General features: G+C 48.6%; 3 protein-coding genes across 6 annotated transcripts in view; 1 reads left to right on the top strand and 2 right to left on the bottom strand.

Annotated features, from left to right (window-relative positions):
• CRACR2B (calcium release activated channel regulator 2B) overlaps positions 1-7,161 on the bottom strand; it is an 87,489-nt gene extending 80,328 nt beyond the window's left edge. The window contains exon 1 of one of the 2 annotated variants that reach the window (XM_042862162.2): positions 7,028-7,161. The gene's annotated coding sequence lies outside the window, so the exon portion shown is untranslated. Of the gene's footprint in view, positions 1-6,807; positions 6,931-7,027 lie in introns of those variants that run through there. The other variant, XM_042862163.2, reaches the window with a different exon arrangement.
• Positions 7,162-8,623: 1,462 nt separating this feature from the next.
• Positions 8,624-10,412, top strand: LOC135982976 (uncharacterized). The gene is made up of 2 exons (XM_065592009.1): positions 8,624-9,164; positions 9,770-10,412. Exons 1-2 carry the CDS (start codon positions 8,624-8,626, stop codon positions 10,270-10,272), a joined length of 1,044 nt encoding a protein of 347 aa, XP_065448081.1. The 3' UTR covers positions 10,273-10,412.
• A 5,430-nt stretch (positions 10,413-15,842) lies between these two features.
• Positions 15,843-21,861, bottom strand: part of PNPLA2 (patatin like phospholipase domain containing 2) — a 54,289-nt gene continuing 48,270 nt past the window's right edge. For all 3 annotated transcript variants that reach the window (XM_024109652.3, XM_042862156.2, XM_005307293.5), the window contains one exon: positions 15,843-21,207. Coding sequence is in view for 2 of the 3 variants with exons in the window: in XM_042862156.2 (XP_042718090.1) it covers positions 20,943-21,207 (265 nt within the window). In the remaining variant the exon portion in view is untranslated. The remainder of the gene's footprint in view (positions 21,208-21,861) is intronic.

Genomic DNA, 21,861 nt, shown 5'->3' with positions numbered 1-21,861 from the left:
AATGATCTGGACAAATTGGAGAAATGGTCTGAGTTAAATAGGATGAAGTTTAACAAAGACAAATGCAAAGTGCTCCACTTAGGAAGGAAAAATCAATTTCACACATACAGAATGGGAAAAGACTGTCTAGGAAGGAGTACGGCAGAAAGGGATCTAGGGGTTATAGTGGACCACAAGCTAAATATGAGTCAACAGTGTGATGCTGTTGCAAAAAAAGCAAACATGATTCTGGGATGCATTAACAGGTGTGTTGTGAGCAAGACACGAGAAGTCATTCTTCCGCTCTACTCTGCTCTGGTTAGGCCTCAGCTGGAGTATTGTGTCCAGTTCTGGGCGCCGCATTTTAAAAAAGATGTGGAGAAATTGGAAAGGGTCCAAAGAAGAGCAACAAGAATGATTAAAGGTCTTGAGAACATGACCTATGAAGGAAGGCTGAAAGAACTGGGTTTGTTTAGTTTGGAAAAGAGAAGACTGAGAGGGGACATGATAGCAGTTTTCAGATATCTAAAAGGGTGTCATAAGGAGGAGGGAGAGAACTTATTCACCTTATCCTCTAAGGATAGAACCAGAAACAATGGGTTTAAACTGCAGCAAGGGAGGTCTAGGTTGGACATTAGGAAAAAGTTCCTAACTGTCAGGGTGGTTAAACACTGGAACAAATTGCCTAGGGAGGTTGTGGAATCTCCATCTCTGGAGATATTTAAGAGTAGGTTAGATAAATGTCTATCAGGGATGGTCTAGACAGTATTTGGTCCTGCCATGTGGGCAGGGGACTGGACTCGATGACCTCTCGAGGTCCCTTCCAGTCCTATAATCTATGAATCTATGAATCTGGCCACGTTCTGGGACCTTTTGAGCGTATGTCAGAGGATTCAATACTTCCTCAGCTATTTCTCATAGACAGGGGTGTCTTTCTCCCCAACACCGTGAACTCTGCTAGCCCCATGAGTAATTCCTCAGAGATCTGGCTGGGCCTGTACAGCCCTCGCTGCTGGGGCTTTGCGGTTCCAGGGGCTGAGCTAGCTAGATTAAGGCTAGTTTGGGTACGTTGTCTCAAGCTGCAATCATTCCTCATGACTGCAGTATATACACATTCTAAGGGTGTGTCTATCACTAGATATTGCTATAGATATAAAAAAAAAAATCACACCTGCACACATACAGACAGTGTGGGTGACCGGACAGATAGCCACCCAAGTACAATCCCATCCAGGACCCTGGGTACTCTGTAGACAGACATACCCTTCGAGAACATGGTACGGATGCTAGTAACATCCTCCCACGCAGACAATCTATTACTTAAGTTTTTTCCAGCCTTGCCTATCAGCTCAGAACATCAATTCCAAATTTAGCACGCCAGCAATAAACATCCCCCTCCACGAACAAACTATGAGTCAAATAAAGTATTCTCGGAGTCTGTGTCAACATTCTAGACATGAGTCATGAAGCACTGCCACAGGAGGCAAAGGGGGGGGGGAATACCTGCTGGGAAAGCCTACCTACCTACCAACCAGCATCTGGGGGATGCAGAACTCATTCTCCCAACATGGGGTAGGGCCGGGAGAATTCAACAGAGCTCTGGCTCTGATTCAAAGTTCACAGGGCCAGAATCTCCACACGACCCACAACAGACGCCAGCCTGAGGTATGCAGTGTTGTCAGCTCTCATGATTTTGTCACAAGTCTCGCAAAATATATGTGCTGGTTTTCTGGAAGTAAAGCTCTGGAGTCGTGATTAAATGAGACTCTCAGCTTTCATTTTAAAAATGAAAAAAAAAATGTCTTTAGCCCTCCTGATTGCAGAGGAAAGCTTGAACGCATGATCTGAGGGCCCGGGAAAGGCTCAGAGACCAGAAAATACAGCAAATGAACCCCACAACTTATTTTGAAAATTCTCATGATTTTTGGTGCCCGATTCATGATTTTTTGAATGTTTTGAGCTGGCAACGTGCAATGTTCCCTAAAACAGGGGTAGTCAATTATTTTTGTTAAGGGCCAAACTTCTTGGTCAAGGTATAGTCAAGGTCCAGACTCCAAAGAAATATTTTTCACACCACAAGTGTCCCTGTTCAACAAATACATACAATGCTGTGCATTAAAAATGTACCCCATTGCTTATATTTTTAGTGCATTAAATGAAAAATAAAATCAAACCACCGTATAACCTAAAAATAACCTCCAAGAAAGATGTAATAAATTACATCTGAGACTAAGAGAGTACATATGCTCGGTTTTTTTATTGGCAGAAACTGATTAAAGCAAAAATTAAGCAAATAAGGAATTAAGGAGAACCGGTGAATCCTTAATTCATGGTATAACATATTAGAGATCACATGGTGAGAGAATGAGAGGGTCAAAAAATTAAAAAATAACAATAATGATAAGTAAATAAAAAGATTTTGCAGTCCGTTCCAAAGCATCTGGTGTTCCAGATTTGGTTCACCTATTGACTGCCCCTGCCCTAGAACATGGGACAAGCAGAGAGGGAATAACTCACTGAAGCCACCTCAGGACTCCCTGTACAGAAGCAGAGTCAAGGTGAGGCACAACTTAGGATTTGGAACCACATACACAGGTAGGGAAATAGCTCTTGGCAACAATCATGGTCTTAAGGCTTTGGGATGCAGGATGAGGAAAAGGGGACTTTTGCTTTACCGGCACCAATAGAAATGATCAGAACATCTCCAGGTAGCATCATCATCTCCATTTCACTCCTCCAGGCTTTGCCAGACAATCAAAGGAAAGAGAAGCTGGCCAGTATTCACAGTGCTGCTCTTTTTTATGTTGCAGGGATTGGAATGGGGGGCAGGGCAGAGGCAGGGCTGCATGGAAGGGGTGGAGTGGGGGCGGGGCCGGGGGATAGATCGGGGCCGAGCACCCAGAGGAAAGAGGAGAAGTTGGCGCTTATGGCAGACAGTGTAAATTGTAAGGGCTTGATTGGCTGGTCTCTCCATTGATACTGGCAACAAAGACTGAGAGGCTCTGGGAGCAAACAGATCTCTCACCCACTGCGGTGGTTTCCACATATCATGTTTGAAGAATACGAACAGGCAACCATCTATCCTATGAATCAATACAGAACTTCATCAATTCAAATGTTGGAAGGGATCTAAATCTTCATGCTTCAGGTCTTAAATCTGTCCTGAGATTAGGCTGAGACCTTTGGGGGGAGAGATTACTCCACATTTGCCTCCTCTGGGTCAGGGCCGGCTCTAGGTTTTTTGCCGCCCCAAGCAAAAAAAATTTTGGCTGCCCCCCGTCCCAGGACTGGGCTCCTTGACGCACCCCCCTGCTGCCCCAGCCCTGGGCTCTCCCCACCCACCCTGCTGCCCCAGCTCTGGGCTCTCTCATTCCCCCCCCCCCACACCTCCTGCTGCCCCAGCCCTGGGCTCTCTCCCCCCTCCCCCCGCCGCAGCCCTGGGTCACTGGTAACTCGCTCCCAGGGCAGGTCATTCAGCATGAATTTTAGATGTGCACAGAACACAGAGAGGATTGGTTCCCATATGGTTACAGAACTGCAGTAAAGTGTAACAATTTTCAGCTTGTGTGATTGGAGGATATCTGGATGCATATTATAAGACTGTCCTACATAAATGAGGAGAAGTTGAGGTGCCTTTATTATTCTTTTCTTCCACTCTTTCTTGTTATGGGGAATTTGCCAATGCAATATCACTGTCTTCCTTTTAAACAAACAAACCAAACAAAAAGGCAATGGCTGTTGAAAATAGCAATTCCAGTCCTAATAACCACTGGGAAGCATTTCTTGCTCAATTTTATCCTACTTTTTCTACAGTGGATCAGTATATTTGATTTGGGAGAAATGAAGTAACAGCTGCCCAAACTGAGCTTGAGCACTCCTGAATTTTGAGGTGTTCAAATCTGGAAGGCAGGTGCTGGGGGGAGGGAGGAAAAGGGGGCTGTGGCTCCGCGGGGGGGGGCACGGCAGCATGTATGCAGCAGTGTGTCTGGCGCTGCACGGAGCCAGATATGCTGGTCTGAGTGGCACAGTAAGGGGGTTGGATGGGGCGGAGGTTCGGGGGGGCAGTCGGGCAGGGAGAAGGGGGGGTTAGATGGGTCAGGGGTTGGGGGGGCAGTTAGGGGACAGGCAGTGGTTGGATAGGCATGGGAGTCAGGGGATTTGTCAGGGGACAGGTAGTATATGTTTTCTTAGTAGCATGATCCCAACAAAAATTTATATTAAAAAAGGAACAGGAAGGTTTGAATTACACCCAGAATTCAGAGTAAACCAGTTTAGTAAGAGATTCTAGGTGTTTAAGATACTCTCTTTATCCATGTGCGGTCTATAAAGGATACATTCATCAGCTCACAACAGCAACCTCCCGGACATCTCCACCAGAAAATCTTGGATAGCTGAGAGAGACACTCCCAGCTTATGATGTCTCTGCAGGATATTCCTGGCCAAGATTCACTGACATTTATATGGATCTGAGGCTTGCAGTCATTGGCCTCTTTCCCCTGCTGCTTTCAGGAAGCCCCACAGGAAGGATCTGAGGTTACATACACAGTCACTGCAGTCGTCCATACTCATGTGTGGATGAGAGGAAGGCACCAAGGTTCAAAGACAGGGCTTTCCTTTGCAAAGCACCACGCTTTCCTGGCTCCGACTTAGAAAGTTCAGCTAGCAGAGAACCATTATAGCTGTCACCAACACCCCACTCATGCATCACCCCCTTCTGCGCACTGAATGTCATCTGCATCCAGACACTGGCAAGGGAGGAGGTTTCATGAAGAGAGGAGGTGGATCATCACCCGGTTTGCATGTAGATATTGGAAAAAGGAGGAGGGAGCCCCCACATCGAAGTCAGTGGGAGCTTGCCTGCATACAATGACTTGCAGCATCCAGGTCCTATATTGTAAACTCCTCTGGTCAGAGCCCATATCTTTGTTGTCTGTAAAGTGCCATGCGCTCCATAGTGCTATATACAAGTGCAAAAGCAATAGCAGAACTCCCAGTCCCATGCACTTAGCCTTACAGTTTGCTCCCTCCCATAGGGCTAGAGCCATATTTAATCACCCTACCAGAATAAGGCAGTATTTGGGAAGGAAGAGGGCTTAAGACAGCAAATTTAAACCAGGGAGGGTGCCATCTTTTACAAGAAAGAGACTAATAATAGTTAGTCAGACAGGGTAAGAATAGCCCTGCAGTGACTAGGAAGAGGGGCATATTTAATTCTGAATGAGCAAGAACATTCCCAACTCAGGGGGGTCATCCCAGTGCAGTATTAGGCCAAGTTTCCCCACTAACCTACATACCCCACATTACAAGCTTTCAGATAAAAAAAAATTCTTTATGCTTTACTCTGCATTTAAGAGACAGTCAGACCTACTTAATCTGGGCAAGGTGATCCAATAAAGCCAGCTGAGTGTTCAAGTGAACAGGGTGCTCCGTTGACTAGTCTGCATGAAAGTGAAGCTCTGTAACTGATCTGAACCAACAATTTTGTCCTAATCCCCTGTCTACGTATTTCTCTTGCTGGACTCTGTGTAGCTGCCTTCAGAATATTCACTTTTAATGGCGTATGACCAGTCAGTACCTCCAGCTTTAAACTGTCATAATCACCTCTCTGCCCTACTGGAAATGTACAGGATGAGAAGCAGGAAGCTGTGAACAGGGACATAAACGTACCCTTCTAAAAACCCAGGAGCAGCTCCAGTCCACAATCTTTTCATAAAAGGCTTTTAGAATCAGAAGTGCTGAACTTTTATCATTCTCCAGCTCAGGGAGAATGAAAAGCTCAGAAATATCCTCTCTTGTTGCTCTCCATGGTTATTGCTGCAGGACCTGAGCTAAAGGCTTACGACAAAACACCAAGCAAACATACATTCACAATGAATGTGTGAGACAATGTTCTGTATAAAACACCCTACTACACCAAGAGGCCACTCTAACAATTTCAGGGTAATCAAATATTAGTGATCCAATCTAAACACTCAGCCGAGCAGCAGCACTGATAGGCGTGGGGAGGGAAAGGGAGTATATACAGAGGCTAAAGCAGCAAAAGCTCTGAATGAGTTCTCAGTCTGAGAAGACACACTGAGCTGGTAATTCATGGGGACGCTCCCCATTAATGCTTAGAAACCCCAGTGATGGGCAGCAGTATATACAGCCCCCAAATAGAGTAGATTAGGCCTATTGTATCTCTAGCCAGCTGGTGGCATTCCTTGGTCACTCCCAGAGTGTAATTAACTACCCCCTTAACCTTTCACAACACAGACCAGTGTTTCCCTGGCAATAATTATCATCCACCAACCTGCCAGGCAGGGGTGCTGAAACAATTTTTATAGTGGAGGTGCTGAGAGCCATTGAACTAAACTACAACCCCTGTATATAATGGAAACCACTTCAAGTCACGTGGTGCTGCAGCACCCTCTGCACCCCTAGTTCCAGCACCTATGCTCCCGGGGCAAATGGAGAACAAGGAGCCAAAGGTCAAGGACACGCGTTGGGCAGGGGGGGCCTGATGGAATGAGAGTTTTACAAGCATGTGTCACCGGCTCATTACTCAGCCCACCTGATGGAAATAACATAGGGCAAGAGAAAACGGGGGTGGGGGGGGGAGACAGCGTGTGGGGGGCACTGATCAATAGCATTCTGAAATGAGGGCCCTGGAAATGGCAGGAGCTGGGAAATCTGGCACCCCAAGTTCCCTGCCAAAGGGGCAGAGCCAGACTAACTAGCACTGGCTTCAGGGCGAGCACCCCAGGGCAGAGCTTTCAGGGAAAACGCCCCCCTGCTTCTTGGGCTAACAAGATCCAGCCCCCCAGTATTGACTGAGCCCTACTTTACCCGTCAGACGAGGGGATTTGGAAGCGAAGCCACAGGAAGGGCAGAGAGGAGAATAGCCGGGGAGGGGGGAAGTCTCGCCTGGGAGTCCGTAGACTTCGCTCAGAAAAGCATCTGACTTGGCAAATGATCCCTCCAGAGGACACCCCCGCCCGGGACTGCTGCTGGAGCCCGGCACCGCGCGCAGGGGAAATGGAGAAGCTGCCGGCTGCTCTCCGCTTACCTGCCGCCTGGGCTCCGGGCCGGGGAGCGGGAGCTGCCGGGTTACCTGCGGCTGCAGAGCGCAGCGGCTCGGTGCTTCCAGCTGGAGGCGTCTGAACCCGGAAATGCCAGGAGCCCAGCAGGGCCAGGAGCCAAGGCAAACCTCCCCTGCTGAACTTTCGCAGCCCCACACACGCCAGGCGCCTTAACCCGCTGGCTGCTGGTTTGCAGGCGCGGCGCTCCGAGCCCCTCACTGCAGCCTCTGCCGCGGGGGCTGGCTCTGGGGGTGCCCGCAGCCGGGGGAGGCTGAAGGCATTTGGCCCCGCTGACCTTGCAATGCCCACGTGGAGTTATTGCTTTTTCCACCCCGTGCGCAGGGAGAGCGCCCCGAGTGGAAATCCATGGAGAACAGACGGGGCGGGGGAGGGGACACACAAACTCTCCGCGGGGCTGTGTGTTTAATCTAATTGTCGCCAGGCTGAGACACTGAAAGGCGAGACAAAGAGGGAGCCAGCAGCCGCCTCAGGGAGAGGGGTGCGTGGAATCAGTCACACGCGAGGGGGAGGGGAAGAAAGCCCACGGCCAGATGACAACGGGATGAAATTAACAAACCCATCATTTCGATCTGTCCCCCGCCGCAAACTATAGAAAGGAAGGTGGCCAATGAGCCGGGCAGGGCAAACCTGTGACACTAGAAAGAGCAGCAGGTCAATGGAACACTTGGAAAGTTTGAATATACACAAATTAGCCTGGCCAGATTGTATTCATCCGCAATCTGTAGTGAGGTCATCCAACCTCAGTCCTGCCATGTGTTAGTTGCAAGCCTAAAACTAACGTTAATTCCCGTTTAATTAACAAGGCTTCAGATTAATAACAGCCCTTTGAGAGAGAGGAGAGAGCGGCATTTTAGGGGGGAAATCAGGAGAGATTTCCTAAAAGTGAGATGAGCCTGTAGAAAGCATCTCAAGAGAAGGGAGACTTTATGCCCTATCTAAATTTTCCAAGCGATGGCAATGTGCGGGATGGAACACACTTCAATAAATATGCATTTTCAAGGGGAAGTTAAACTCTTTCTCCCTGTAAAGCTCTCTTGATCTATTGGCATGGAAAAGGGATACATAGTACAAATAATTGTGGGTTGTAAGAAGGTATGAGTTGAGCATTTTACAGGATCAGAGCCTTAATTTGTATATAGGAAAAAAATTGTTCCGGAATTGATTTTTCTTACTCTGAGGCCTGGTCTACACTACGGGTTTAGGTCGACTTTAGCAGCGTTAAACCGAATTAAGCCTGGACACGTCCACACAACGAAGCCCTTTCTTTCGACTTAAAGGGTCCTTTAAACCGGTTTCTTTACACCACCTCTGATGAGGGGATTAGCGATAAAACCGGTCTTTGCGGGTCGGAATTGGGGTAGTGTGGACGGAATTCGACGTTATTGGCCTCCGGGAGCTATCCCACAGTGCTTCATTGTGACCGCTCTGGACAGCACTCTCAACTCAGATGCACTGACCAGGTAGACAGGAAAAGACCCGCGAAGGTTTGAATTTCATTTCCTGTTTGCCCAGCGTGGAGAGCACAGGTGACCCTGCAGAGCTCATCAGCACAGGTAACCGTGATGGAGTCCTCCCAGGATCACAAAAGAGCTCCAGCATGGACCGAACGGGAGGTACGAGATCTGCTCGCCATATGGGGAGATGAAGCAGTGATAGCTGAACTCCGTAGCAGTAAAAGAAATGGAAAAGTATTAGAAAAGATCTCCAAGGCCATGAAGGACCGAGGCCATAACAGGGACACACAGCAGTGCCGCGTGAAAATTAAGGAGCTACAGCAAGCTTACCACAAAGCCAGAGAAGCAAACGGAAGGTCCGGGGCAGAGCCGCAAACTTGCTGCTACTACGCGGAGCTGCATGCGATCTTAGGGGGTGCAGCCACCACTACCCCAACCGTGTGCTATGACTCTCTCACTGGAGAAACACACAGGGAAGACGGTTCGGGGAACGAGGAAGATGAGGATGGAGGTACTGTAGGTAGCTCACAGCAGCAAGGAAGCGGAGAAACCGGTTTCCCCAACAGCCAGGATATGTTTGTGACCCTGGACCTGGAACCAGTAACCCCCGAACTCACCCAAGACCCTCAGGGCACACAGGAGACCTCTGGTGAGTGTAACTTTGTAACTATTTGTAAACATTACAAAAAAAAAGCAAGCGTGTTTAATGATTACTTTGCCCTGGCAATCGCGGCCAGTACATCTACTGGAAAAGTCTGTTAACGTGTATGGGGATGGAGCGGAAATCCTCCAGGGACATCTCCAGAAAGCTCTCCTGGTTGAAATGGGGTGATTTTATTAAGGGGACATTCAGAGGCGCCCGTTCCTGCTCTTCTGACCAGAAATGTTCCCCGCTGTTAACCACGCGGTGGGGGGAGGGGTGAAGTGATCATCCCAGAGAATCGTGTGTGTGTGGGGGGTGGGGTGGGGGGGGGGGTTTACTTGTGTTTGTGCCGCATGTTAACCGGGAAACCGCAGCCCCCTCCTTTTACATTGAAACCCAATTTTAAATGGACAACCCAATTCATCCTTGATATGGGAAATGCGCTGCTGTTTGCAACCTTTCCCGCATGTTAAGAAGGTTAAAAAAGCCAAAACACTGTGGCCTACGATGGCTGCCTGCAAGCCGAAATATGCGACCTTGTAATGAAAGAGTGTACCCATTGTTCTCTAAAATGTGTCTTTTTTAACCACCTCTCCCTTCTCCTCCGCCAGCTGCAAATGTTTCTCCTTCGCAGAGGCTCGTGAACATTAGAAAGAGAAAACGTAGGACGAGGGACGAGATGTTCACGGAGCTGCAGATGTCCGCCCAGGCTGATAGAGCACAGCAGAATGCTTGGAGGCAGTCAATGTCGGAGATGAGAAAAGCCCAATATGAACGAGAGGAGAGGTGGCGGGCTGAATCGCGGGAAGAACAGAGCAAGTGGCGGGCTGAAGACGATAGGTGGCGTCAGCTTGCAGACAGACGGCAAGAGGCAATGCTCCGTCTGCTGGAGCATCAAACTGATATGCTCGAGCGTATGGTTGAGTTGCAGGAAAGGCAGCAGGAGCAGAGACCGCCGCTACAGCCCCTGTGTAACCAACAGCCCTCCTCCCCAAGTTCCATAGCCTCCTCACCCAGACGCCCAAGAACACGGTGGGGGGGCCTCCGTCCATCCAGTCACTCCACCTCAGATGATCGCCCAAGCATCAGAAGGCTGGCCTTCAATAAGACTTAAAGTTTTAAAATGCAGTGTGTCCTTTTCCATCCCTCCTCCCCCACCCATCCCAGGCTACCTTGGCAATTATCCCCCTACCTCTGTAAGGAACTAATAAAGAATGCATGAATGTTAAAAAAAATGACTTTATTGCCTCTGCAAGCGGGAGGGGAGGGTAGGGTGGGGTGGTTGGTTTACAGGGAAGTAGAGTGAACTGGGTCGGGGGGGGGGGTTTGGAGGGTTCATCAAGGAGAAACAAACAGAAGTTTCACACAGTAGCCTGGCCAGTCACAAAACTCGTTTTCAAAGCTTCTCTGATGCGCACCGCGCCCTGCTGTGCTCCTCTAACCGCCCTGGTGTCTGGCTGTGCGTAATCAGCGGCCAGGAGAGTTGCCTCAACCTCCCACCCCGCCATAAAGGTCTCCCCCTTACTCTCACAGATATTGTGGAGCGCACAGCAAGTAGCAATAACAATGGGGATATTCTTTTCGCTGAGGTCTGAGCGAGTCAGTAAGCTGCACCAGCGCGCTTTTAAACGTCCAAATGCACATTCCACCACCATTCGGCACTTGCTCAGCCTGTAGTTGAACAGGTCCTGACTCCTGTCCAGGCTGCCTGTGTACGGCTTCATGAGCCATGGCATTAAGGGGTAGGCTGGGTCCCCAAGGATCACGATAGGCATTTCAACATCCCCAATGGTCACTTTCTGGTCCGGGAAGAAAGTCCCTTCCTCCAGCTTTCGAAACAGAGCAGAGTTCCTGAAGACGCGAGCATCATGTACCTTTCCCGGCCATCCCACGTTGATGTTGGTGAAATGTCCCTTGTGATCCACCAGGGCTTGCAGCAGCATTGAAAAGTACCCCTTGCGGTTTACGTAGTCGGTGGCTTGGTGCTCCGGTGACAAGATAGGGATATGGGTTCCGTCTATGGCCCCGCCACAGTTTGGGAATCCCATTTCAGCAAAACCATCCACTATTGACTGCACGTTGCCCAGAGTCACTACCCTTGCTATCACCAGGTCTTTCATTGCCCTGGCAAATTGGATCACAGCAGCCCCCACCGTAGATTTGCCCACTCCAAATTGATTCCCGACTGACCGGTAGCTGTCTGGCGTTGCAAGCTTCCACAGGGCTATCGCCACTCGCTTCTCAACTGTGAGGGTTGCTCTCATCTTAGTATCCTGGCGTTTCAGGGCAGGGGAAAGCAAGTCACAAAGTTCCATGAAAGTGCCCTTACGCATGCGAAAGTTTCGCAGCCACTGGGAATCGTCCCATACCTGCAGCACGATGCGGTCCCACCAGTCTGTGCTTGTTTCCCGGGCCCAGAATCGGCGTTCCACGGCATCAACCTGCCCCAGTGACACCATGATTTCCACATTACTGGGGCCTGTGCCTTGTGAGAGGTCTATGTCCATGTCAATTTCCTCATCACTCTCGTCGCCGCGCTGCAATCGCCTCCTCGCCTGGTCCGGGTTTCGCCTTGGCATGTCCTGGCTCTGCATATACTCCAGGACAATGCGCGTGGTGTTCATAGTGCTCATAATTGCTGCGGTGATCTGAGCGGGCTCCATGATCCCAGTGCTAGCTATGGCGCCTGGTCAGAAAAAAGGCGCGAAAGTAGTATCTGATGGACCAGGAGAAGGAGGGAGGGCGGGAGGGAGGGAGGGCCGAGTGACGACATGGCGTACAGGTACAGGAACAGGGAGAAACACAAACAACTGTCACACAGAATGGTCCCCCCAAAGATTAAACTGGAAACCCTGGGCTTAGCAGGCCATTGATTTCACGGAGGAAGGGGAAGCAAATGAATACAGAACAAATCTATTTTTTACATCTTAAGGTGGCAGCCGACGGTGCAGCATGAGTGATAGCCTCTCCAGTACGACGATGACGGATACCAGTCATAAAATACCATCATCTGCAAAAAGGCAAGGGGCTGCTGCTGTGTAGCAATGCAGCCCCACGTCTGCCAGCCCCACGTCCGCCAGCACCCAGCATCGCCCTCGGCCTCTTCTGGGTGCTTAGCAGACAATACTGGGCAATTGGCAGAAAATAGTATATTACGACTGGTAACCATCATCATCAAAACAGTAGCATGTCTGCCCAGGTGGCCATGATTGACAGCCATACCAGTATGACGACGATGGGTACCAATCATAATATACCATCGCCTGCAAGGGGCTGGTGCAATGCAGCCCTACGGCTGCCAGCCCCACGACTATCACTCATGCTACACCGTCTACCGCCAAAAGGCAGTTAGCAGCTGCTGCTGTGTAGCAATGCAGTCCCACATCTGCCAGCACCCAGAGGACATATGGTGACGGTGAGCTCAGCTGAGCTGAGCGGGCTCCATGCTTGCTGTGGTATGTTGTCTGCACAGGTAACCCAGGTAAAAAGGCGCGAATCTATTGTCTGCCGTTGCTGTGACGAGGGGGGAGGGGCCTGACGACATGTACCCAGAACTGCCCGCGACACTGTTTTGCATCATCCGGGCATTGGGATCTCAACCCAGAATTCAAAGAAAAGGCGCGAACCGCTTCTCGGCTCTCTGAGCTGTGGCGCAAACGTAGTATCTGACGGACTAGGGGAAGGAGGGAGGGCGGGCCGAGTGACGACATGGCGTACAGGTACAGGGAATTAAAATCAAGAACGGTGGCTGTGCATCAGGGAGAGACACAAACAACTGTCACACAGAATGGTCCCCCCCAAAGATTAAACTGAAAACCCTGGGTTTAGCAGGCCGTTGATTTGACGGAGGGAGGGGGAAGCAAATGAATACAGAGCAAATCTATTTTTTACATCTTAAGACGACGGTGCAGCGTGACTGATAGCCCTCGGCATCTTTCTGGGTGCTTGGCAGCAAATACGGGGCGGCGTATGACGATGGTCTTCAGGCCTATTGCACAATCGGCTGCTCGGGGAAGACTCTGCTAACGTGCGATGACCCGACTTGTAATAAGACGGCTAACAGTCGTAATACACCATTTACTGCCAAAAGGCAAGCCCCACGGCTGCCAGCACCCAGATCGCCGATGAAGGCTACCAGTCTACTGCACCGCCTACCGCCAAAAGGCAGTTAGCAGCTGCTGCTGTGTAGCAATGCAGTCCCACGTCTGCCGGCACCCAGAGGACATATGGTGACGGTGAGCTGAGCTGAGCGGGCTCCATGTTGTCTGCACAGGTAACCCAGGTAAAGAGGCGCGAATCTATTGTCTGCCGTTGCTGTGACGGGGGAGGGAGGGGCCTGACGACATGTACCCAGAACCGCCCGCGACACTGTTTTGCATCATCCGGGCATTGGGATCTCAACCCAGAATTCAAAGGGGCGGCGGAGACTGCGGGAACTGTGGGATAGCTGTGGGATAGCTACCCATAGTGCAATGCTCCGGAAGTCGACGCTAGCCTTGTACTGTGGACGCGGTCCGCCGACTAGAGCACCTAGAGCATTTTATTGTGTGGACACACACAATCGGCTGTATACAACCGATTTCAATAAAACCGGCTTCTATAAATTCGAACTAATTTCGTAGTGTAGCCGTACCCATATGGCCAAATTAGACCCTTAGAGAATATGGGTCGTTGATGAAAGGTTACACATGCTCTGTCATATTATACCTGTACATCTGTCATACACTATACATCCTATTTAGTAAGAATTATACATCTCTTTGCTAAGAGTCAGATTGTGATGCTTTTACTTACACTAAATAGTATATTCCTCCCCACTGATTTGAGGCAGTGACCTAGACCAAGGGGATAGAGCTCTAGACTAGGACGCAGGAGAGGTGGTTTCTCTTCTGGGCTCTTATTGGCCTCCTGGGCAAGTACACCCCCCCCCCATATCTCAATTTCCTCATCTGTAAAATGGGGATATGGATACTGACCTCCTTTGTAAAGGAATTTGAGATCTATAGCTGAAAAGAGCTAAGTGCTATTACTACTACTGGTGGTGTAACATACAGTCCAAGATAACTAAGGGCATTACAATCTGCCCCAAAAATTGCTTGGGATGATGCATCTCCTCATACCTTAACCTAGCCTAGAGTTAGAATTGGGCCCAAAATGTTGTAAGGATCCCTCCCACCTCACTTGTCCTGAAAATTACCTGAAATATTCAGACACATCCCACTGCTTTCCTCTGTCCGAAGAATGTAGGAATGGCCAGCAGGAAAAATATCAGGAATAAAAGCAACAGCAACCTGAAGATGAAACAGTACACAGGCAAAGCATCATCTGTGCTCAGCTACATGGCAGTTCTCACAGGCCCCCCCCCCCATCCCCACTCCCACTCCACTCACAACCTGCATCCACGAATAAAAGGCATCTCAGGTGTCACAAAGACCTTATTGAATGACTATAAATTTTGTGCATGCCATGCACAGGACTTGGATATTGGATTGTTCTAAAGAATCCAGCACTGTCATTAAAGGCAAAACGGTTATTCGATCTGCCAGTCCTGCACTATAGAATATAAAATATGGCCCCAATCTCCTCCCCCCCCCCCCCCCCGCTGTATCTTGAACCTGCACATCCCTCTAACACATGAAGTGCGCAAAATTATTTTACTGTTGTCAGTATTGGCAAACTCAAGTGTTTGAAAATTAGGAGTCAGGCCACCACAAATGATGAGATATTTTAAAATAACCTCATTATTTTAACCCAGACAAGTTTTGGGTTTTTTTTTTTTTGCCTTAAAACAACAAACAAACAAAAACTTGGAGCCTTTCGGACATACTCAGATCACATTTTCAAACTTTTCTCCACCACCAGAGTGCTAGAGCCTTTAAAAGAAAGGTCAGAATCTAATATAATCAAATGACTCCAGGAGCTGGGTCTTTAAAAAGCTAAAACTCCAAATATCACAAGAATTGATATCACTTATTAAACCCTGGGGTGAAATCCTGGCCCCATTGAAGTCAATGGCAAAACACTCATTGACTTCAGTGAAGCCAAGATTTCACTCCTGGCATCTACCATTCAGTGGAAGGAGCAGCGCTGTTGTCTTTCCCCTCTGAAACCTCCCTCTTCTCCCTTGTTTGTAAGCAGGGGAAGTTGAAATGTAAAGGAGACTCTCAACTTTCATTACAATTTTTTTCAACCCTTTGAAGAGCCTGGCAATTGGCACCAGTTAGCGGATTGCAGAGGCTGAACAGGACCTGCATCTGGGCTCTCTCTGCAGCAGGAGCCAAAGGACCTCACAATCTCTCACACACTTTCTATGTCAAATGAGTTTGAGCTGTATCCCAAAGAGCCATTTAGCCAATCCCCAAAACAACAGGAAGCAGCAGCCATTCTGGGGGGAGGCTGCCCCAGGTTCCCACACCCCCACTTATTCTTAGCAACTCCCCCCCCCCTCCCCGCGTTAGTAAAAGCTGGGAATAGAAACCAGGTCTCCTGAATCCCAGTCACATGTGCACTAGCCACTGGGCCACACTGCCTCCAATGCACTCAAGAGGAGTGGCTCCCATTAGGCTGCCTAGAACTTGATGAACTGGGTGTAGCCCAAAGTTTTCAGTGTATATCTTGGAGTGCATTTAAAATCTTTCATAAACTTTTAGTAGAAATGGGAAGAAAGCAAGCCATCACCCCAGCTGAGAATTTTTAGAAAGTTTTTATTAGAGGTATATTTTTGCCAAAATAAATAGTTACACTTTCCTCAGCAAAAAAACATTAGAAAACAAGAACAGGAGGGGGGAAAAAAGGCATCAAAATTTTAATGCTGAACGTTCAAGTGACTGAGTGCTACTTAATGACATTGCTGTGTAAATAAATCAATTGCTTATGGTCTAATCACTGCTCTGACTTCCTGCAGTACTCTACATACTCTGCACTAGCACACCTCATCAGCAGGAGAGCTCTCAGGAGGAGCTGGCATACAGAGCTCTCATCTATACACTGCAAGTGAAACACTGAAATAGAAAAAGTTTTCTTTCTAGACCTGTACTTGGCATGTGCGGTTCCCTGCACTTTGTGGAAGGCCTGAGTGTATCAGTTCAGGGTGAGGGTGCTAATGGATTAGAGATTGTTTTACTGTAGTGGAGCCCTGCACAGAGAGAGGGTGAGTGTGTGTGTGTGTGTGAGATAGATTTCTCGTTTCCCTCCCTGATATGAAGCATGTTGAGAAACAACTCTCTGCAGCCGCATTCAGAAAGGCAGATTCCAAAGGGAGAGTGGAAAGGGGGAGGTAGGGAGTGTGAAGGGGAGCGCGACAAGGAAAGGAATGGCTGGCAACACGGTGTAAAGAAGGCACGCGGTGGAGTCCAGCACAATGCTGAACTGGCAGATGCATGTGACTGACCAAGCTAGTCCATTGTTTCCTTATCTCCTCCTAAATCAAATGCCAGCTCTTGCCTGAGAAAAATGTATTTATGCACTCTGAATGGCGAGCTCATGGGACGCGTGCAAGCTCAACATAGCATTGACTAGAGAGGACTGCGCAAGGCAGACAGCAGGAACCTTGTCCACACACCCCTGTGAACACAAGAGCCCTTTCTCCCATGGGAAGTGCTGGAAGTCTCATCACTGAAGTCCTAGAAAACCAGACAGAAGCAGGAAGGCTCTTTATTGTAGTCTGGTAACAGCCCTGCATTGGCAGAGGGATGACCTAGGTGACTGGAGAGCGCTAAGTTTCTCTGGCCCCCTATGATCTTCCAGAAGGGAGCAATCCCTAGGACCACTGAGTATCAGAGAAGAGTTGGGCATCCTCTCCCCTTTAACAGCCACTTGCAATAATATTAGCATTGAGGCAGACACCACACAAACGCAGCATACCGTACATTCATTGTGGCTTACAGAGCAGGTTCAGAAGACATGCAGTGTTGTGCATAACATAAAATAACTATACAGCACAACATAATTTAGTCATTGGTTATATACACCAGTTCATTACGTGCCTCATTACAAGCAGCAAGTGGTATTTACATAAGTATATTTATTTTCTTGTGCACGTGGGCTAAGGTGCTATATTAATAAGCTTGACATTACAGAAAGCAAAAAGGATCCTCAAAGACACACAACCTTGGTGTGAAAGTGGTGGAAGCTACGTGGCTCAAGACATTAGACAAAGCACTAGCAATCTGCTGTAGGGAAGTACCCGGCATGGGATCCCAGGTGATTGGCTCAATGTAATAAGGGTTCTCTCTCACTCCTTAAAGCCACACGCTGACTAGAACCAGCAGCACCACATTCAAGGGCTTTGAACTATTGCGTGATGCACATCGAAGTTGGTTTCTCTCAAGCCAAGTTTTCAAAGTGTCCTCTTGTGTTGGGCACTTCAGATTTTGGGCTGATCAATGTTTGTCTAACCAAAGAATGAGTTACAGCTGGCAAAGGTATGTTAGAGATAACAAGAAGGGGCTCTTCAAATATGTCAGTCATACAAGAAAGATCAGGGATGGTGTGGGTCAGCTGTTCACTGGACAAGGTCAGCTGGTATCAGAAGAGGATAGTTAGGCAGAGCTGCTCCTACTTTGCGTCAGTCTTCTCACAAAAAATAATGTGACCGGACGACTAGCCAAGTTACCATAGACAATAAAGGGGAAGGGATGCAGATCGGGATAAGTAAAGAACACGTCCGAGATCTTCTGATCAATTTGAATTAATTCAAATCAATGGGGCTTGATGCTGTTCACCTGAGGGTACTGAAGGAATTAGCTGAAGAAATCTCAGATCCAGTGGCAATAATATTTACAAACTCATGGATGACAGGAGAGGTCCTGGAAGACTGGAGAAGGGCTAATGTAGTGCCCATCTTTAAAAAGGGGGGGAAGGACGAGCCGGGGAACTATAGACCAGTCAGCCTGACTTCGATACCTGGGAAGCTACTAGAGCAATGTATAAAACATTCAATTTGCAAATACCTGGAGGATGAAGGGGTAATAACTAGCAGCCAGCATGGATATAACAAGAACAAATCATGCCAAACCAGCTTGATTTCCTTCTCTGACAGGGTAACTGGTTTTAGGGGGAATGCGATGGACATAATATACCTGGACTTCAACAAGGCTTTTGACAGTCCCACGTGACATTCTGATAGGTAAGCCGGAGAAATGTGGGCTCAGTGGAATTACTATAAGTGGATACATAATTGGTTAAACAATTGCAAACAAAGAGTAATGATTAATGGAATGATATAGGGCACAACACGGGGGAGGGGGGATTGCCCACACTTTGGAGGATAGAGCTAAAATTCAGAGGGATTTTGATAAATTGGAGAACTGGGCTATGGACAACAAAATGAAATTAAACAAAGACAAATGTAAGGTGCTATGCTTAGGGAAGAAAAACAAATTCACAAATACAGAATGGGGAAAAACTGGCTAGATTGGACTATTGCAGAGACAAATACCAGGGCCCATTTCATCAACTGAGCAGGCACTTGCGTTATGCAGGTAGTGTCACTCGAAGGTTGGCAAGGGGACACTCTAATCACACAAGCTTGTTTCCAGACCAGTGTTTTGTGGGAACAGACAGATCCACCACCACCAGGGATGCTCCACCCTCAGAGTCCTGCTTGCAGATGGCAATCACAAAATGAATGCTGTGGTTACCCGGTGAGCTCCTGGCAGCTTTCTGCCAGAAGGTCTCTATGGTGCACGTCATTATAGACATTATAGCAATGCTCCTTTTGGTAGAGGCAGACACTCCCACCCACACCAAGCGTATCACACAGGCCATGGCTGCTAGCAAGCAGCATGCAACCTCACCTTCAGGAAGAGAGACACCTTTTCTCATCGGGTCCAGGACACGGGTGCTCTTCCGGACTTTCTAGCTGTTAGTTATTTATCACGTGCCAATCATCAGAGTTTCTGGGGTGCATCTCCTTTGCTTTACAAAGTGGCATTTGAGAACCTTGTACGAGTCACTATTCTATGTATACAGTATATAGCTGAACTTTAGGCACCCCGCGTCCCTACTCCCAAAAGAGGCCACATGCAATTGCTTTGGCCTATTGCAGATTGTTTGTGCTAGCAGAGGTAGAAAGAAGCCCCACACAGCCAGAGGCATTGCAAGGAGAGGAACCTTGAAGATGTTTGTGTGTCACAGTCACAGTGTTAGGATTTTGGCTTTTTCAGTACATACAATCCCCACTGGAAGCCATCTCTCCCCTCCCACTGAGAAGTGAGTCAAGCAACAGGTGGGACTAGACACCCATCCTCTCACAGAGAACATGCCAAAGAAACAGCTTTGCTAGAAGCATATGTGCAATGGAATGCTACTGGGTTACCTTGGGACACTGCATATTTCAAGGCAGCACCCTTCGAAACACTGGGCAGAGTTCAGCTCTGGTATAACCCCACTGACTCATCTTTTAAATGACAAAATAAAGATACAGCGGCCTGCACACGGATTTGGCACATCTTGCTTCACCTCCCCAACTTCCTTGTTCCTCTTGCTCACACTATACTGTCACCTTCAGGGCAGCACCACCTTCGGTCAGAATGGGTGGCACACAGCTTCCGCTTGGCTTGCTGACACAGCGGCATCTCTGGGACCGGCAATCTGCATCATCCAACGTCAGCTCCTTCACTAAGTTCCAAACTCACCACAAGCATACACAGGTGCAACGTCACTGGCTACGACGGAATTCCGTCCGTTTGCGCCAGTGGGGAATTTGGTTTCAGGGTTCTCCGGCTCCATGATCCCGTGGAGCTGGAACCCATTCCCCCTCCAGATGACCACCTCCTGGGCACCTGCTGCGACATTCCACCATAAGCCACTTGGACACAACATGCACTGTGCAGTCTTCACCTTCGGCCTTCCTACAAGCCCTTCGCATTCCTTCCCCAACGGCAGCCATCGGGCCAATCCAGGGAAGGAAGGCTGAATTTTACAAAGCCACCTAAGGCTAGTTCAATTAAAATGAATGGGAATCAGGCACCTAAATCCTGAAAAATCTCAGCTGAACATCTCATGTCTCCCCCTCCCCCACCCAAAAAAAAATAAAATTCCCAGCCAGTTTTATCAGTACAGATCTCAGGCCTCTGCAGCCCAATGGAGACAAAGATCCCTAAAGGAGAGAGGCAAGAGAAACCAAGAAGAGATGAAGGAAGCTTAGAGCAACAAGTTCCAGTTCTCTCCTGTGACTCTACAGTCCCAATGCCAATGAAATCTACATTAACAGCAGCAGGGTCAGAGCTGGCTTTGAGTGAGGACAGAGGTCAAAATTTGGCTCCAGTGAAGGAGAGTTGAGAGGCGGGTTTGGGCCCATACGATAGCTGCTTTGGCACTATGGGCTGCTTTACCTTTTGGTAGCACAAACAGTGAAGAGCCACAGGGTGCTGGATTGTTTAAAAAAAAAAAAAAAAAAAACAAAGCCACAAATGTGTAGATCTAAAACCGGAGACAATTAAAACAAGCGCCAGAGCATGGGCTACATCCTGATCTAGGCTACATCCTCCAGGTATGTCTCCTGGAGGAGCCCATTGGAACCGTTACAGCACAGCCAGGGACTGCCACCTCCCCCATGCTGGGTGCTGATACACAGCTCTAAGCGGTCATTATCAGCAAACGTGTTGATTTTAACACTGTGCCCCTCCCCTAGTCAGGCAAATAGCAATTGGCTACACTGGATGCCACTGCTTTGTTCATGAGGAAGCTCCCATCACAGGCTTGCAAGATTCAAAGGTGGTAGGTTGCTGAGATGCAGGTCTGACCCCACCCGCCCTCCTCCTCCTGGCTGCGGCGGGGGGCTCAGAAGAGTGGCAGGCTCTCTTGCACACAGTCTGCCGGTGAGTGTCTCATCTGCAGCCCCTCCGGCGGGAAGATGGAGGCCTGCATGTCCACGTTGATGCAGAACAATCCCAGCATGAGCTGGCGCTGATATTCCTCCCACTTCGTCTTAACGTCCATCAGGGAGAGGTTGCTTCGCATCCACTGGGGCAACGCCTCGCTGTAGGTAGAGGCCAAGGGGATTGGTAGGCTCTGGGTCCTTCGGAGCTCAAAATGGTAGTAAAGCCTGAAAGGCAATGAACATGGATTACAACTTAAATACATGGGGGTAGGGACACGCAGACAACACAGTACAGTGGCCAGGGCACCAGACAGAGAGTTGGGAGACCTAAGTTCTATTCCCGATTACGGCACCAACCTGCTTGTGTGACTTTGAGCAAATCACTTCACCTCTGTACTCATCCATTTCTGCTCCCACCCTTTGTTTATCTTGCATATTTAGACTTTAAACTCTTCTGGGTAGGAGCTGACTCTTACTAGGTGTACATACAGCATTGAGCACAATGAAATCCTGATCTCCTTCGGGACCTCTAGGCTTTTCCATACCACAAGGAATATTATTTAGATAAAGTATTATATTCTCACCTCAACCTCAGCCCACATACTGGCCCATGCGGGGCACTGGCCAGCCATAATTCAGACAAGCAATGCTGGAGCTCTCCTCAAGTATCTCAACACTAGAGCTGGCTGGGAATTTTTTGGCAAAACCGTTTTCCGTTGGAAAGTCCAGATTTGTCAAAACGGAAACTTTCCATGGGAGTCAGTTTCAATTAAACTTTTGTTGGGACGGTTTCCTAAGTCCAGGATAGAATTTCTGGATAAAACCAGAGACAGAGAAAGAGCTGTATCCCAGAAGAACCAACAGCTTGGTGTTTTGGGC

This window comes from Chrysemys picta, chromosome 4 (genome assembly GCF_011386835.1).
Source record: "Chrysemys picta bellii isolate R12L10 chromosome 4, ASM1138683v2, whole genome shotgun sequence".
NCBI lineage: Eukaryota > Metazoa > Chordata > Testudines > Emydidae > Chrysemys > Chrysemys picta.
The sequence above is the reverse complement of the archived record's forward strand: the minus strand, read 5'-3'. Positions and strand labels throughout refer to the sequence as shown.